The sequence below is a fragment of the Leuresthes tenuis genome, unplaced genomic scaffold, assembly GCF_036924035.1.
Source record: "Leuresthes tenuis unplaced genomic scaffold, fLeuTen1.0.hap1 SCAF_14, whole genome shotgun sequence".
Lineage (NCBI taxonomy): Eukaryota > Metazoa > Chordata > Actinopteri > Atheriniformes > Atherinopsidae > Leuresthes > Leuresthes tenuis.
Window position 1 is genome coordinate 23,044,618 of NW_027325368.1, and position 18,149 is coordinate 23,062,766.

Here is an 18,149-nt window from a genome sequence, read left to right on the forward strand (position 1 = left end):
TTACTGAACGACGCGTCACTGTTACTTTTTAATTTTCTATTTTCCTGTCGGCCTTTTGCACTTTTTTAATCATGGTGAGTTTGACCCCCCAACCTTCCCATCAAATGTTGCTAATGCTCTATTTTGGTGCTCTTTGTCTCGGTGACAAGCGCCTGGCTGTGGAGCTCGGTAGGACCGTTTGTATTTGTTCTCTTAGCTCTGCAGAGACCGCTTGGATTAGGTAATTTAAACAGGCTTTAGTAGGTTCTGTGCCTCATCTGCTGCGGATAAAATTAGACTTCTGCGGCGTTAGAGATCCTGTGTCACTGTTGAGCTCTGAGCAAGAAGCCTGAGAAAACACTGTCAGGGTATATATGGTTACGATTATATAGTTATATAGTTTTAAATGTGATTAAACAATAAACCAAAAACCTCAGATGATTTCCTGCATTTTTTATGGGTCAAATTAACACACTAGAAAGTTGTTTCTCTAATTTGGGTGAATTAAGATGATTGCTCGTGTATTTATAGACACTCTATAATGTGTTGTTCAGCTACCCAGTAGAATGTGACTCATCTGATTACCTGGTGATGTGTTCTGCAGGACACCGAGGGGCCCCAGGCGCTCTGCGACCTCTGCTTGGCTCAGGTGTGCTGCAGTTTAGATGCTTTGTGCAGCCTGCGAGCAGACGGCTCCATGAGCTTCATCTGGGCGCCGCTCTTCCCACAGGAGACGGCCGACCAACTACTGCACAAGATGGCAAGTAAAGGTACATCAGGAGATCTAAAAACACCCAAGGGGGAAACTACAGCTGCCAAGCGAGAGCAGTTCTTTGGCAAGTTGATGAAAAAGAAAACCCCAATTCAAGCCATTAAAGTAATCAAGGTGGAATCATACTGTAGCCTGGTGTAAAAGTAATTCATCTACGACCTGAGGTTAATTGTCCTTCCTTTGCAAAGAAAAGTTAATTAAACTGTCAGAGATTATTTTCCTTAAGTGACCTTATAATCAGATGATTTATGAGTTCTCTGCACTCTAAGAGGTTAGTACTAAAGGTCCATTCCACAAACATAAACGTGGCTGAACTGATGCTTCTCCATCCTACAACATCTCTCTGTGTGCTTCTCCCCCCCCCGCCCCTAAGGGATGCTGAATGACACAACTGTTGGGATTTTCCAAAACTGCAAAGGGCTCCGCCTGCGCAGAGCCTCCATCCGCTGCTGTCAAGTGTCGGCAGAGGCTTTCCGCCTGGCCCTCTGCCCTCACCGGCTTGTGGATTTAGACGCTTCCTGGGTCTCTGGGGGTCTTACTGGTGCTAACGTCATCTCAGGCCTGGCTTCCAGCCCAGAGTGCCGTTCTAGCCTGCAGAGGTTGTCCCTCAACGGTTTACATCTGGACTGGGGGTCTCTGGGAGAAGATGATGGGGCACGTGTTGGCTTCAGCTCCCTGAAGGGCCTTAAGATGCTCCACCTTGCCAACACAGACCTGACTGATGATATACTTGTGGATATCTGTTCTCTCCCTCACCTGGAGTCATTGGATATCTCCTGCAGCATTGTTTCCAATCTTACCACACTGCTACAGTGCAAAAACACCCTGAGGTCCCTGACTGCTCACAGGCTGCGGCGGCTGGATATGTCGCCTGGCAGGCTGCTCTTTGTCTTTAGCCAACTTGATGCTCTCAGACATTTGGACTTTTCAGACGACCACTTCGACGTTGATGACAGCGACGGAAGAGTTGGAGACGAGACACTGCGGCAGCTCCTAGAGGGGAGTCCTCAGGTCCTGCCTTCACTCGTTTCCTTAGATATATCAGGAAGGAAGAGAGTCAGTGAAGCTGCAGTCGAGGCGTTTGTGAAGTCCAGGGGGGGACTCGTCTTCCTGGGCCTGCTTGCCACTGGACTTAGCTCCTGTCAGGTCCTTTCTTCACAGAAAAACCTTAAAGTAAGCAACTATTACTGGCATCAAGCATGTGGTTTTAGAGATATCAGAGAATTCCACAGGGAGAAATATGAGCCCAATTCTTGCATGAGTTTCTCATTTATCTTCGATGTGAGGCTCCGTTTGTATACTTACTGAATATGCCCACTGTATTTCCTGTCTCTCTGAGTCCTGCTGATCTGCTGTGTGTGTGTTCAGGTAACTGGAGAGGCTAATGGGAACCAGGTGTGCGAGGCACTCAGAAGGTACAGGGAGCGGGAGTGTTTCGTACGGGAGGCCCTCGTCCATCTCTACAGTCTCACCACTGACGCTGACAAACCACAGCCAGACATGCTCAAGGTGTTTTGGCCTTAGTCTAATACTGACCGCATTGTTGTCGCACGGCACATCTCAAGCAGAGCTGAGGAACAATTAGCTTGACATGGTTATAAACAGAAAACAAACATGTTTTTGAAAGTCAGTTTTCAAGCAAATATACCACACAGTTTGAATGTTTTGCTTCTCAAATGAGAGAAAATGCATGTCTTTGTTGTACAGGACATGACCATAAATTCAATATTGGATCTTTGATAGATACAGTACTGTACAAAATCCTTGAGCCATTCCTCATTTATTTATGTGTTGCCAGGAAAATGTGCAATAGTTGCATAGATTTATTGAAATGTGTGTAAGCATGAATGGTCAAAAAGGCTCTCAGACAAGCTTTCTGTCATTTCTTTAAGCAGTCTTCAGGAATAGTTCTCCAGGCTTCTTGAAGGACATTCTAAAGCTCTTCTTTGGATGTTGGCTGCCTTTTGATCTGTTCTCTGTCAGATGACCCCGCACTGCTTCAATAATGTTGAGGTCCGGGCTCTGGGGAGGATTCATCCCTCCATAAGACCTGTTGCCACTGATTTTCAGCCCCCTTCCTGTCTCATTCGGCATAGCTCAGCCTTTTCTCCTTGTTTTCCTCCCTTAAGAATGGCCTCTTGACGGCCACCCTTCTTTGCTGGATTTTTTTCCTCTTTTTAGCGGTTAAGTGTAGACACAACACTCATTCACCCCTTGAGTTGTCTTTTTTGTTCTTCAGTGATCCTTCAGTCAGCTTTAAGTAGCTTAACAAACAAACATACAAAAAAACACGTCCTTTTACAATGCTCAGGTACAAGGGTTGGACTGAAAATGAGTCAAAAAGCAGAAAAACTTTCAAAGACCTTCAGAAATCCTGCTGAACTTTTATTCAAGGCCACTAAAAGATTACAAGAAAGTGCTGCTTGGATGCAAAATATAAAGAAATGAGGGGTAGATCAAGACTTTACACAGCACTGAACATTTCAGAGATTAAGTGATTAACTGAACTTTTGACAATCATCTGTAGAGTAATCATCAATGATGATAACTAATATTTAGTGAGGCCCCTATGTCAGTTATCAGACTATGATTTTCACTCTTTCTGCAATTTATTTGGATGGTTTTGGCCAATGATGAATGCTGTAATAATAGCAAACCTGATCAATGATTATACAGGCTGATCAAGGCAATAGTTTACCAAATACCCTCAAATAGACTTTTTATTTATTTAACGTGGTCTGTGTATGTTGAGCAGCAGCGTGTGGGTATCTTAGCCTACCTCCTCAGTGTGTATGGGATTGACGAGTATATTACTGATCCAGCAGGGATCCACAAATTTAGTAAAAGCAAAAAGATGGCGTGAGTGTGGTATCTGAACCACTTATTTTTCCCAGGTAATTCTTAAAGAGAGTCTGCCTGAGTGGCTGCACGGGATCAGCCCATAAACTGCTGTCCACACAGTAAAATTTCACTACCAGTGTTGAAAAGGAATGAGATGCTTTATGTTGACTGCTTTTGGAAGTGGTACAAGCTCAGATTCAACAGCAACTGCAGTTCACGTGTCACGTGACCTGATATTCTAATTACCGTACTTTGAAGTGGGTGCAGGAGGAGGTGGTGAGGCGTTTACATCCTTAGAAATAAATAGTTCCGTGCAGCTGCACAGCTGTCTTGGTGAGTAGTTTTGGGCCTGGGGGAAGGTTACACGCTAATGTAGACCATTTCAGATCTGACACTGACAAATCAAAAGTCTGCGATAATGTTGCGGGTGTCTTGTTTCCCGTAGCTGGTGGTGAGTGTGATGCAGAGCCACCCCACCTCTCTACACGTCCACCTGGTGGCTACAGCGTGCGTGTTCAACCTGACCACTCAGGACCTGGCAGAGGCCATGCCTGTCAGCCTGATCAGCTCCACTGTCACCCAGCTGTTGCACGCCATGAGGACCTTCCCCAATAACCAGCAGGTTAGGATGGAGTCTCTGTGTAAGCTTCCAGAATATTATTAGAGGCACATTTTGGTACAAAATGGCTTTGTTGCTCCCAGCTGTGTTACAGATGACTTAATATTTGCTGCATCTGGTTGCCGCCACAGTTTTTAAACGCACGCATCTTCATGCACTGAGAATTTGAATCAACTCAGAAACTATTTCTATTTTTCCAGGTGCAAAAGAACTGTCTGCTGGCGCTCTGCAGTGACTACATCCTGCAGGATGTTCCTTTTGACAAGTTAGTTTGTTATCCCACAGTTGTAATAAAACTGGCAAATGTAGCCAGTTAATTAATTGTATGGAAACAGACGGCACTGGACAGAAGTTTTGAGCCACCCCTCATTTCTTTATAGTTTTTCCTCCAACGATCCAGACTTTCCTGTAATCTTTCAAAGTGTTCTTGAGCGATAGTTCTCTAGATTTTCTGATTTTCTTTGAACACTGGCTGTTTTTTCACTCATTTTCAGTTGACTATTTTTGGAGGAATATTTTTTGTTTGTTTGTTTGTGAAACCATTTGATACTGACCTTTGCATCATTCAGTCATTAAAAAAGTAAACTAATTCAAAGGATGAACCAGTAGTGGATTAACACATTTAGCAACTGCATCTTTAGACACTTTGTCACACAACTTGTTCACATTTCGTTGGTTGCATCTTTGTAAAATGCAAAAGATGACACAGTTTGACAGACTTGAAATTGAATTTTTGCACCAACAAGGTGATTCCCAAAGAGCTATTAGCTGAAAACGTGGCATATCTCAGCATGGAGTGCCACTGTTTTTCCAGGATACTGAAAAAGTGGAAGACAGCAGATGAACAGTATCTGAAAGTGATGTCTTTTCCTCTCTGAAAGTGAGGAAAAAATTCCATTACTGAAGGTCCAGATGCAAATGTCTTTGAATAAATCGCTTCAACTATTTCCAGTTTCACTGACGATATGTAAAGGAATGAGGGCTGACTCAAGATTTCTTTCAAAGTACCGTGCAAAAAGAATAAAACACCTCCTGATGTTTCAATGCAAAACTGACCTCAGATTTCACCAAAGTTAGCCTGTGCTTCACAGTCATGCATTTTTCTGTGCTGTGTTGCCCTCACCCTCGCTGTGATCATGATTCAGGTATTTAGCAGCCATGCTGGTGATTAACTGGCTGAGCAGCCACGAGGATCCGACCCTTCAGAGGATGGCGGTGGCGGTCATCTCCATTCTGGTGGCAAAGGTCAAGACGCCGCTCATTTACTGTGCAAAATAATGTGGTGCCTGGCTGTTCTGCTTGTTCAGAGCTAATGTATCTCTTTGATAAATACACTTTATTGTGTCATTAAGTGCAGATAAAATGTGGACAGTTTCCCTGTGGGGTTTAAGAAAAATCTCTTTGATCTAAACTGACGTTGGGGAGAAAGGATAAAAAAGAAAAATACTCATCACTTTATTTTTATGTACAGTTGTCCACAGTGGAGATGGCACAACTCAGCAAGGATGTCTTTTTTATGAAGGTAATGGACATCTTGAGTCACATGCACTTTATCACTCCCTGCACTTCTTCTCAGTTTTATGCTTGCCCATTATTTAGTCCCCACCCTTTTTTGTGAGCTCCTTTTAACGTCTCATGTTGCACATGAATATCTAAATATCTTTTTTCTGACAACACGTGCATGTTATAGGTGCACTTGAGCGTTTTCTCTCATATTATCTCTAGGCGTCTCACGCGGTCTCATGTTAGTTTCTATTTTCCTTCTTTCTTTACACCCTCCTTCATTTTTCTGCTCTCGTTGTCTCGGTCTAACAGCAGCTGCTGGCTATCGTGCAGCAGAAAGCCGCGGTGGGAGTTGTGGACGCAACTCTGAGGTTTGCCCTGAGTGCTCTGTGGAACCTGACAGATGAGATGCCCGCAGCAGCCCGCAACTTCATCGAGTGTCAGGGCTTGGAGCTGTATGAAGAGGTTCTGGAGGTAATTGAAAAAAAAAGGAGCACCAACAGATGTACAATGTAGAAAGCCCCTTTTATACCGTCCCTTTTTTCTTTTTTTCATTGCAGTCCTACTACAGTGAACCTTCTATTCAGCAGAAGATTCTCGGCCTTTTGGTGAGTACAGTGTGTTTCGATGCAGTCTCGGGGGGGTGGGGGGTGGAACACTGTGTTTAATGAAAATAAAAACAGAATGCAAGGATGTGTAAATCACATAAACCAGTGTTGTGTTCAAAGTGGAACATGGAAAACACGTCAGATGTTGAAAGTGAGACATTTGAATGATCTTGAAGACAGCAACATGTCTGTAAACATCTGGGAACTGATGTTGTGGCTTGTGGCTTCTTCTTTGCATGATAGAGCGTTACGCTGCATTTGTGGCCGGCACGGTGAACTGTGTTCATGAGCCCATGCAGTGATTTCCGTGATGAGAACGATGCCTGTTAATAACACAGTGCTGCCTGAGGGCCCGCAGATCACTGTTCCTGGAAACTACGTAAAGAAATTACATCTACAGTTTCTAATATTAAATAAACACTTTTCATGATGTTATGTACTGTTGATGATTAAATGTTCAGTCTTTATGATTTTACACTGAGGAACATCATCCTGAAATTGCTCTGAAGTTTGTAGATGTAGTTTTTGCAGGTTGCTGAACCTCTGCTCATCTGTGCTCCTGAGAGACTCCGCCTCTCTGTGGTGCTCTTTTTATACCCAGTTATGTTTAACCTAATTAGTGGCAACACGTTCCTCCAGCTGTTCCTTTTTAGTGCCACTTACATTTCAGTCATTTGTCGTGTCCCCCCCCCCCCCCCCCCCCCCCGTCCCAACTCTTCTGAAAGGTGTCTCTCCAATGAAATGCAGGATTTTTGATTATATGCTGTGGTTCGGTTAAATAGAGCACAGATTTTTCTTCCTCTGTTGTAGAACAACATAGCAGAGGTGGAGGAGCTACAGGCTGACCTGATGGATGAGGACCTATTGGAACACATCCTCAGTCTCCTGCAGGACTCCCAGTTGGAGGTGGGAGTCCGTTACTTTGCAGGGGGGATTCTGGCACAGCTCGCTTCCAGGGCAGACGCCTGGACTCTGGACGGGGAGCTGCGCTCCACCGTGCTGAGGCAGCTGGTGTGTGATTTGGTTGTGGATTGTCTTATAACAGACATTAAAGTCCGCCAAGTGCTCCTTTCAAAATGTCTTTTTTTTTGCAGCACGAGTCGATAATGACATGGACCCACCTTGAGAGAGAGATGGTGTCTTACCGGTGAGAGGAACCTCTTTGCAATGTTTTTGCTCGGCTCAACTTCAGATGTCAGCTACATGTTGCATAACTCTTGGCTGAAGTCTTTCAATGATGCATCCTATGGCCTCTCCATAGCTGTCACATGACATTTTGCACAGTTTATACTATTTTAAAACAGCCCACCGATTGAATAGAACTGTTGATATGGATATCTGCTGATGAGCGTAAGAGAGGGGAGTCATTATGACAGGGAAAGATACAAAGCCCTACGGAGAATGTTTTTTCTGTGAGGAACACCTTGTCTCACATACACAGATTGTGTCGATGCGGTAAAAAGTGACCATCTGGAACAAAAACACAAAAAGATCCTGAATGTTTGTCTGCTCTTCTGTCCTCATCAAATTGTCTTGTTTTCTGCTGTTTTGGGATGTCGTTATTTCAGGTCATTCCGTCCATTTTGCCCTCTGATTCAGACTTCTCAGCCTTTGGGAGTGCAGCTGTGGGCAGTATGGGCCATACATCTGGTCTGCAGTCAGAACAGTAAGATGCACAAATAATATGTGGGGATCCAGGGAAAGTGTGGCTAATAAGGGGCTCTTCAGCTCACTGTATGCACATAACAGTAGCTGTGAAACCATTTTTAATGTAGAACATGGCTTTTTTTTCATGTATTTCTCCAAACCTTACTCCTTATGTAATGCTGAGTTGCTCCATTTAGGCCTTCTGGTTTATTAACAGTCAGGTGTTGTGTGGCTCAATTCCTGTCTCTTATCGCTTGATCTCTTCTCCATCCTCCAGCTTCACATTACAGCAGCATGCTAGAGAAGGAGGGCCTGACTGAGCTGCTGAAAGCTTTGGCTGCACATCCTGACACACACAGCGACATTAAAAGACTGTCAGACAGCATCCTATTTATGGTGGAGGAGCACCAGAATCCCTCGGAAGCCAGAGAGCCTCATAACTCTTGACGAAATTAAAAGAAAATTGATTTGATTTCATGTTTTTAAACTGCTTATAAAACCTCTCTGCTATAGGATTGCAAATTAAGTAGATGCACTAGTAAAAGTGCAGGCACTTCATGTAAAACCCTTTTGGAATGAATGTTTAATAGAATATTTTATGTACTATGTACAGCATATTATATATGACGAGTATGATCACTGTTTTTTGTGTTACCTGTCGATTTAGTTTGGAAACCAATGTTAATGTTTACAGAGTCATCAATGTGATAAACAACAGGTGAAATGAAAAAACTTAGAGGCCAAAGCTTGTTGGAAGTGATATATGTTTCCAAAACCTGCCACTGGAGGGCGCTCTAGTATTATAGCTTTGGGACCTTTTTGCTTCCTAAAAAATGTGTTTGTGTGAATTATTCAGTCATTGAATGTAGAGATGTAAAATCATATGCTATAAGGGACAAATCAGCATTTAGATGGTGGATTTGTGTCTGTGCCAAAAGCTTCATTTCAAAGCCCTGGGAAATCTCCTCTCATGCTCTCACACTCCTTCCCCCTCTGGTAACCTCGATGCTGATTTCATTATGTTTTATGTAATGCAGCTGGAAGACACAGCAGCTCCGGAGTGTCTATTATAAGTTGGCCTATTTATAATTCTTTTTGAAAAGTGGATTAACAAGCAGACATGATTTTTTTTTTGAGCTGCACCGCCATCTTTATCTTTTAAGTTTCAAATCCCCTTGGTTTACTTTTTTTAATCCTCTATAGGAATGTGAAGAGGTCTACCAAATATATTCCAGTTTTGCGTGCTTGTGATACAGCCAGGTTAGTCATTACCTCACCAGAGGTAGATGGTATGATGTAAACTTTAGATCTTTACATTCTAAAGGAAATGCAGAAGCTTACCAAGCGTCAGAGATTAACAGCGATTCACCTTCTAAACATTCAACAAACTGGCAGTCCTTTGGGATTAAAGATCAAGTGCCCCATAGGAAACATGGTGTCATGTTATGAAGAGAAGTGTGGGACAAGAGCTCTGTTTTACAGGGGCCCTACCTATGGTGTGCTCATATAGCATGTGTACTTCTCACATGTTTGAATAAACATGTCATTACTATAAAAACTGTATGGGGACTTTGCACTGCTGTATACGAGGAAAAGTCATGGTGAGCTCTGTTAATCAGGTCTTAAGTTTCTGTGTGTGGCTCAAAGAGCTTATAAATATTAAAGTGACACATGACACACCTCCTTTGTCAGGTGGACAAAAGAGGTAACTCAAAGAGGATAACAACTGTAGGGCTAGTTCAACATTTAATTATCTGCTCACACACTTTTGAGACAGGAGAGGGGGGCGGGTTAAGAAACTTCAGTTAGTCATATCAGTTAAGATCAAAGGCTGAAATCCAGCCAATAAAAACTGAGTTTAGTAACATTTCATTTGCATCAAAAACACACATGTTAAATTTATACAGTACTTTGTATGCATATGTGATGGCCTGGAGCAGTCCTCTATGCATCCACCAATCAGCTACAATAGCAAAACCAGCTGCATATAACTGTGTCAGTTGCCCGTGTTCAATTCAGGCATGCATATGGGAGCTTTGCAGGTATTTTGAAGTGTCTGGCACCAGGTTGTTAGCAGGAGATCCTTTGAGCTCTATGGTTTGCAGGATGGGGACTGGGGAATCAGGGCTGTTCTTCAAGCTGCTGTCAGAAGTCACAACCATCAGGGGATTACCAATTAAAAGGTGTGTTTAACAATGCTCGGCTGGGTGGCATATGACAAAGTTAGCTTGGCATCACCAGGCAAATGTTGAAATGCAAATTAGTTTGGAACTTAATAGTATATTTCCATTTCTGAACAGCATTGTCGGAGGGAAAAACCAAGAAATGCCTGTGGGGCTGCAGTGGCTTGGTGGGTTTCTCTCCAATCAAAAAGTTGGTGGTTTGATCCCCGACCCAATCCTTCGGTCTAAGAGTCCTGGGGCAAGACACTGAATCCCAGATTGCCTCTGCTATGCTCATTGCTGTGTGATTGTAAAGAAAAAGCACGGCATACAGAAGGGGGAATGCTAAAAAGGGCTCAAAGGCATTATATAAGAGCAGACCATTTACCTTTTGATAGACCTAAATGTCCAATAAGAGCAACACATCATGTAAAGCAGCACTGAGTGGCATGCTTCAATAGCACTCGTCTGTACAGTCTTATCATATCAACCCCACACATATTAGATAATCATTGTGACTGGCCCGGCCCGGCCCAGGCCTGTTGGAATTCTGTTTAAACGGGATGAGTCATATGAGAGGTTTACTGATCTAGTCCTCTATCTCAGCAATTGACTGCATAATTAAATTTCATTAAACTATTGTGAAAGAGGGACATGCGTTGAAAAATAGCTCGAACTAAACATGGCTTTTGAGAAAACGACAGGTCCAAAAATAGGACTTATAGCCAGAAATAGAGAAGATAGAGAGATGAATAAAGCGAGTGAGGGAGAAAGGGAGACATGCTGGGGATAAGAGGTATATGGTGAGTTTAAAGAAAATTAAAGCCCCTGTCATACTCAACATCTGCTCATGCAAAAATACCAGACCAATTTGCAGATACCCTGTCTGAGTCTGAAATATCATTGTGCTACTTTTGAGTTGAAGCTTAGTGTGAATAAACATCTTGTTATCTCAGTTGTGCAGCCAGCTCTATTGGATTAGCACAACTGAACTGGTCTGGGCTCCCAGAATACACTAATGAACAATGGCAAACATCTCCAGCTCTGAATGTGGGTGTGCACATGTGTGCAGGAGTTCCTGTAGTGCATATGTGTGCTTCTGACTCATGGCTTCCTCTATCTGGAAGCTAATTAGGCACCGGCTAAGCTTCTAAACAGACCAACAGAGGGAGAAAACACATTCAAAGAGCTGAGGAGCTGGAGGAGAAATTTAGACAAGAAAAAAAAGAAAAAGAAACACTTCTCCAGGCACTGTTATGCACAAAAGGACACACCATCTCTTCTCAAATGACCTTTTATTGCTGGGGAGGGATACAGAGATGGCAGGCCACTGAGCCTGAGTGCAGATATGTTACAACAGCAGGGCTATCCTCGTCTCTGCTCAGTAGAGGCAGAGGTTTACTCTCTATCATCAATCGATAGCCAAGTTAACTCCAGTTTTATAGAAAACATACAGTTTGTGACAGAAGAGAACTGTGATTTCAGTCACAGCTAACACATTTTTGATGATAGTGCAACGTGATTACAATGGAGAAAATGAAGGAAAAAAACAGGAGAAATTGGAGGAAGAGGAAAATCTCGGGGCTTCTTCTTCTCTCTCTTTCTGTGTATACACCATACATGGTCAAAACAAAGCTAAGTGACAAATCATTCGAGTTAATAACAGTAGAAATCAGAGACTCTCATTACACACTATTATGTTTGCATAAGTAAGCACAAGAAATGCATTTGTCTTAATATGCTGCCAGTTACACCATTCATTTATGTTCTAGTTTCAGAGCATTTATTGTCAAAGTTCAATGTGGCATTAAGGGAGGTTAATTCTGTCCTGTCATCCATCTGTGGTGGAGATTAATGAGGAAATTTTCTCGAAATAATTGAAACTGAAAACCAATTTTCCAAGCACCGGTCACTAGAGTGTATCCCTCATCTCTAACTTTGGGGTATGTTATTCCACTCTTCGACTAACAGATTTGCTTTTCTCCTGTTTCATGAGCTGGTGTGTATCCATGTGTGTTTATTCTTTTATCACAATGTGGACCATGAGGGACACCAAAAGTTAACAGGACACCCATTGATGGGACCACGTGTCTACATGGGGACCAAATATTTTTGTCTCCATTGATCCAAAGGATTTTTGAGGCTTAAGATTAGGTTTTAGTGGTTAAATTAGGAAACCTTTGGGTAAGGCTTAGGGTTAGGCATTCGGTTGTGATGATGACTATGATTAGGGCAGGACGCTAGATGCTGTGTTGTGTTAATGTGGTGTGTCCCCATGAGGATATAAAAACAAATTTGTGTGAGAAGGCTATTACGGTCGGTTAGAACTACTATTACTTGATGTCACAGCTCCCATCTGCGGGCATTTTACAGTGGCCAGTCTGCCTTCAGCTCGGTGGATGCACACAATGGTGCATAAATGTGAGTTTAACATCCACAGGCAGGGAAAGGGGCTTCAAGAGCTTCTGGATCCAATAGCTGTTTCCACCTTCATTTGTTTAGCTGGCTCACAGCCACAACTGTGCAACTGATGTGACCATTGCCAGCTGAGTTTTTCTCTGTCCTGTAGTGCATCCTAATCACACACACAGGTTGGGATACGCACAAATGAATATAAATATCTCTGCTCAAGCACTACTAAATTTATCATGTCTGAGCATTCTTCTTTTGTCAAACATTCGATGATAGGATTATATCCAGCAACGTTTGTATGCCAATTATGAATATCTATGTTATGCGAAAATGGATAAATAAAAGTTGCAGTTTTTATGAAGAGGATTTTCTTGCACCTAGTAAAGAAATAGACTTTCAATATATTTGCTGATTATACATATTAGATATTGAGGTTCAGAAGCTCTGTTAAGCAAATTTTGTGTCCTTTTGACTGAGCTTGGTTAGCTGTTATCTCCTCATCTTTATGCTACGCCAAGCTAATGGCCCGCTAGCTATACCTCACAAGAAAAGGGAAATAGTTACTTTAAAAAAAAAAGCTTTGAATTTGTGTTGATAAAGACAAAATCTGCTTTTTTTCATGTCATCTGGACTGTTTTTTACAGTTTATGGTTCAGCCAAGGGGGGTTGACACAGCAGCCAGAATGGAAAAAACAGCAACGAAAATGCTAGTAAAAGCACAGAGAAACAGGGACTGATTGTAAAATCAACATTTCCAAAGTAAAGTTACTTGAAAGCAACAGCAAATTAATGCAAAAACCAAGTGTTTAAGTAAAAATCACGCACTAGTGGCCAGCTCAGAATTAAATCTTGACTCTATTACGTGCCAGTCAGGTGTGTCACACCATCCTCCAATGCCTGTGACCTCAATTTACTGATTTTATATAAGTTCAACAGTTAATTTACAGCCCACAGTAGGTTGATTTTATTTGCCTTTCGACAAAACATAACTTAGCTGTTAGCACACATCTTTATGCTTCCCCAAGCTAATGAGCAGCTTCCTGTACCTTCATATCTGGCATAACAACATGGGAGTGTTGTCATTATTTCCATCTTCATAATGAAAGCTGATTATCACAATTACTTAACATTTGAGATTAAAATGGAATAGGGTGTGGGATGATGCTTTTCTGGTTAACACTGCTAGTGAGAGTCCCTCTAAGCTTTTACACTTTGCTCTATCCAGAGGTGATTCATGTTGGAGGCAGAACTGATGCTCCTGTCTCTGTGTGTTTAAGCACATTCATGCATGTACCTAAATATGGAGTTAGTGTGGGGGAGTTAAAAGTGCAGAATGCTGAAATTCAGTTCATCCACTTAATATAACTATTACTGAAATTCAGTATATTTCCTCACTGTGCAATATCACTCACATGGAGCAAAAAATCTCAGGGATTCATTTTATATGCTTGTAGTAACTATGTGCAACTATATACATGTTTCCTAAGAAAGATAGATTCGGGTATTCCCTCTCAGTATTTGTGTGTCACTGTGCTGACATGAATTAGGGCAACCAGCTATCCTATTTACAGTTTGCACCTTCACCCTTGCCTGCGGCATCACACGATCTAATCAGTGGTATTAGCAGAAAGTAACACCCCTCACAGTCACATATGTATGAATAAGAATATTGAATATCTATACAGATATAGATGAGAGTTTAGTACAAAGACCTCTATAGACACACAATGCATGTTGTATAAAGTACAGGAACCCATTGCAAATAAGCAAATGACTGAAGCCTGAACGCAATCGGGAACCGGTAGTTAAAATGTTCTCAGGTATCTTAACACACTGCTTACATAGGCAACACACAGATGAAGGACTGACATTTTTAGCATACAGTTATGTATGCTGTGCCATTATGTTTAGATTGGTACATGCGTAGTTCTACATACTGCTATGAGTCAGGATCACCCCTTTATATTGTGAGAAGGATCAAGCAAAAATACAAATCATGGTTTCCTGACTCTTTTTAGTCAGTGCTTTGTACCAAATATCTGCCTTCTTTCTCAATCACTACCTCAATTGTTATATTTGCAAAGGAAACCAAACCTCACTGTGGCCATTTTCACTGCAAAGATAAACCTTTCTCAATAGTCGTGGACATGTTTTTCAAGCTGGAAGAATTGCAAGTCAACCAGCCATAAACAGCGTGTTTTTACTGTACACTATAGCGTTATCATTGTGAAACTTTATATTTTGTTCATTTCAGACCAATCCTAATAACGTGCACTTTGCTTGTGATCAGAGGTGGTATGATAGGGATTTTGTTGCTGCTCACCCCTAAGGCAACAATAGTCATTGTCAGACTCAGTGGAGTGTTATAATCAGATTTATGATTAAATTACTTATTATAAACTATGATAAACTATGAACTATGAAAGGTTTGTGTCTAGGAACATTGTGATCTCAGGCATATGTAAATATTTATAAACTGCAAGTGTTGAGTAAAATTATTATCCCTGGACAGATGATTCAGTAAATACCCTAAAGTCACAGAGGAAAATATGGAAGTATCATGTCAAACTACATTTTTATTTTGTGTTTATAGTCATTTCTGATCTTTAGTTTCTTGTGCAAATTCTGTTTCTATCTTTAATTACATCAATGGTTTACCCTCAAAGTCTATACACATGCAATAAGGCTTTTTGGTTCATCAACAGCGCATCAAGAAACAGAAAGGACACGGCAATCAAACCAATTGTCAAAAAAAAAAGGGCAAAAAAAGCATGAAGTAGAAATCAGTTATCACAATATCCTGTTTATGATGTTTTTAAGCCATCCAAAGAGGACTGTTGCCAAGGCAGACCTCACCAGCTGGAGCGAATTGGCTCTCTGAGCTTTACAAACACTGTAGAACCTGAATACACAAATTCAGACTGCGGTATGTTTCTGGGCTAACAGCTGAAGAAAGGGTGAACCATCAGTTCAAAACCACAAATCTCCTGTGCACAGAATGACTCGTGTGCAAAAGCTCACACAGATCTACATCGTAGTGTACACTTTTGTTCATATACACTGACATAAATGCATTGCATAAAATGCAGAAAACCCTGCTTTGAGTGATCACAAAACATTTAGTGTTATACAGAGAGGCTGTTAAACTGATTAACAGTTCTTCAACTCTACTTGGTGCCATCATGGAGGTTTCTCAAAAAGACTGCCAATGTGCAGCCAGCGCAATGCAAACAATGCCTGGAGTGCCTGTGTAGAGGGGTGAAGCACGGAACTGTTGACTGATGTAAAATTCACATTGCTATAGTCTGGAAATGAATTTTTGTTTTGCAAGACTGGTCGCAGATTTATTCAAAAGAATGTACAATCAATTTACTGCACGTGGCAAAAAATGCTGAAATCAGAACTGTCAAAGAGCATCATTTGCAATGGTAGCTCTCTTTTAAAGAGCTTATTAACATGAAGGGGGTGTAGTACAAAAAGAGTATCTTAGTCCTAACTGGGATATTTTTAATCCTAAACAAGTATTTTTGATTTCTAAAACTAAACAATACGGTTATTGACTTGTTATTGAAGTGTGATTATAATGAGGCAACCAGCAAAATGTCCTCAATAAAGGCATGGGTGGTGATGTAAAAATATTTCTTATTCAGGATTTCTTCACCATGACTTTTTAAAAACTCTACTAGGGTTCATGGCGTGAGCGTTTTAGTAAAGTGTTGTGTTGTTGACTTATTGTAACTAAGAAGTGAGAAAACAGCGGGTGAACTATCACTCTGGGGTTTAAAAGATATTTGTCATCACACCATTTTTTTCTTTCCTCTTTTTGAAGACTTTGTGGCTTATTAAAGGGAAACACTTGAGAATGACATATGCTGCATTGTCATATTTCCCTTCTGCTACCTGTAGAGGCAGAAGATTAGAGGATGCCCCTTTAGGTCGAATGTAAGGGTATGATCAAACAACCTAGTCACTTATCTCTATTGGAAAACTTATCGGTTTCTATGGTGTGAGGGCCACTTTTAGAAAAAAAGATTTTGAATATGGCTTCGCTCTAACTAATTGTAAGACTTTAGTTAGATTTCTCTACCTGTGATATAAAGTTGTTTACCCTTTTATTAGCTATGTAAGGTAGGCTTATTTTGCACAGAATTCCTATATTCTTCAAACAGCATTCTTCTCTGCTGATCTTTTCCACTTAGAAGTCTTTTCCACAAATCCCCTGCATGACCCCAAAAAATGTCTGTGACAACACAGGCTATCAATATTATTATCATCTTTAATCCTTCTAGCCCCAAAAATTTTGTTAATGTTAAAAGACAAAGGGGAAGGCATGGGTGTGAGCTTGTTTCTCATGTGGCTTTGAAATTAGATCCACACGATAGGCATAGTAGGCCACTACTTAGGCCATTGATTATTTTATGCTAACTCCTGGAAACTCTAACATGTGTCCCTGCCATTAAATAACCCTAACCCAATAGCAAGCGTAGAGTTTTAATTGTTATAGAATTCACTCATTCATTGAGAGTAAATTATTTCAATAACACAGTCAGTTAGTTAGTGAGTGTATTCCTGCTTGTTAGTTTGCAATTGACTGTAAATTAAACTAAAGATAGAAATGACTGAGTTCCATTCATTCACTCTAGAGAGTTTGTGAATGATTCAGTACTATTTCAGTTCTGAGCGATAAATCCATTCAGCACAAGCGGTTCCCTCATTGAATAACTCAACAGTAACAAAAATATCATATTCATAGAGAAATTCAACAATACGAGAAAAAAATCCTATAAAATAAAACTGCAACACCATCAAAACACATTGATTTTTCATTGCTAGAGCCACAACATTATAAGAAAACTACAAGTCACGTTTTCTTCCATTTGGCCAGTAAATACCATTGCTCACAACATGTTGTCATGGAAACATGTCTTTGTTTATAAGTAGCATAACGGCTAACTTGTGCGCTTTTAGTTTAAGATGACTCTATGTTTTTTTTTCACAGTACTTGCTGAGAGCAGAATTTACGATAACTTTTGCCCAGATTTTATAGACACACAGAGAGCAAAAACATATTGTGTATTATGTTAAAGAAGCCATGTTGTGCTTTGTGGTTTCCAGGGTGGTGGATAGCTTTGTGTGAATGTCTGCAAAGTTCCATAGGACAATCTGCAATCAGAGCCCAAGAAATGGAGCAAGAGGAAATAATACATGGTAACCAGGCAGAAGGAAATAAAACGCACCCAAACTCTTTTCCTCTCCCGATGTTTTTCGGAACAAAACACCATGCAGGCAATACAGACAACTTGTTTCTCTCAAACGTCCATTGTAAAAGGATATGGATACAGCATGGGCATGCATGCATCACTTTTTCATTTCTTATGTGTGTTTTCATGATAATATGTGACCACCTGTCAGGTTTGTTATGTGAGTACGTTACTTCGAACAGAAGAGAAACACCTTGTGCAGTGTGAACAATACATCCATCTGACAGCACTTGAAATCTTGTAGTCTGAACTTGGCTTTACTTAACATTGCCATGAAACACATTTGTCCAATTCCTGTCTAATGTTTTGTTTGTCACACTGGGTCTTTTAAAAAGGGGTCTTAAA

The 18,149-nt window shown here is 41.1% G+C and overlaps 1 protein-coding gene across 1 annotated transcript; it reads left to right on the forward strand.

Annotated features, from left to right (window-relative positions):
• Positions 1-594: 594 nt before the first annotated feature.
• LOC140268664 (protein zyg-11 homolog) lies at positions 595-8,681 on the forward strand. The gene is made up of 13 exons (XM_072363608.1): positions 595-749; positions 1,125-1,924; positions 2,120-2,260; positions 4,038-4,214; positions 4,412-4,476; positions 5,357-5,456; positions 5,683-5,733; positions 6,027-6,188; positions 6,275-6,322; positions 7,133-7,333; positions 7,417-7,469; positions 7,891-7,988; positions 8,247-8,681. Exons 1-13 carry the CDS (start codon positions 677-679, stop codon positions 8,414-8,416), a joined length of 2,139 nt encoding a protein of 712 aa, XP_072219709.1. The 5' UTR covers positions 595-676; the 3' UTR covers positions 8,417-8,681.
• Positions 8,682-18,149: the final 9,468 nt, after the last annotated feature.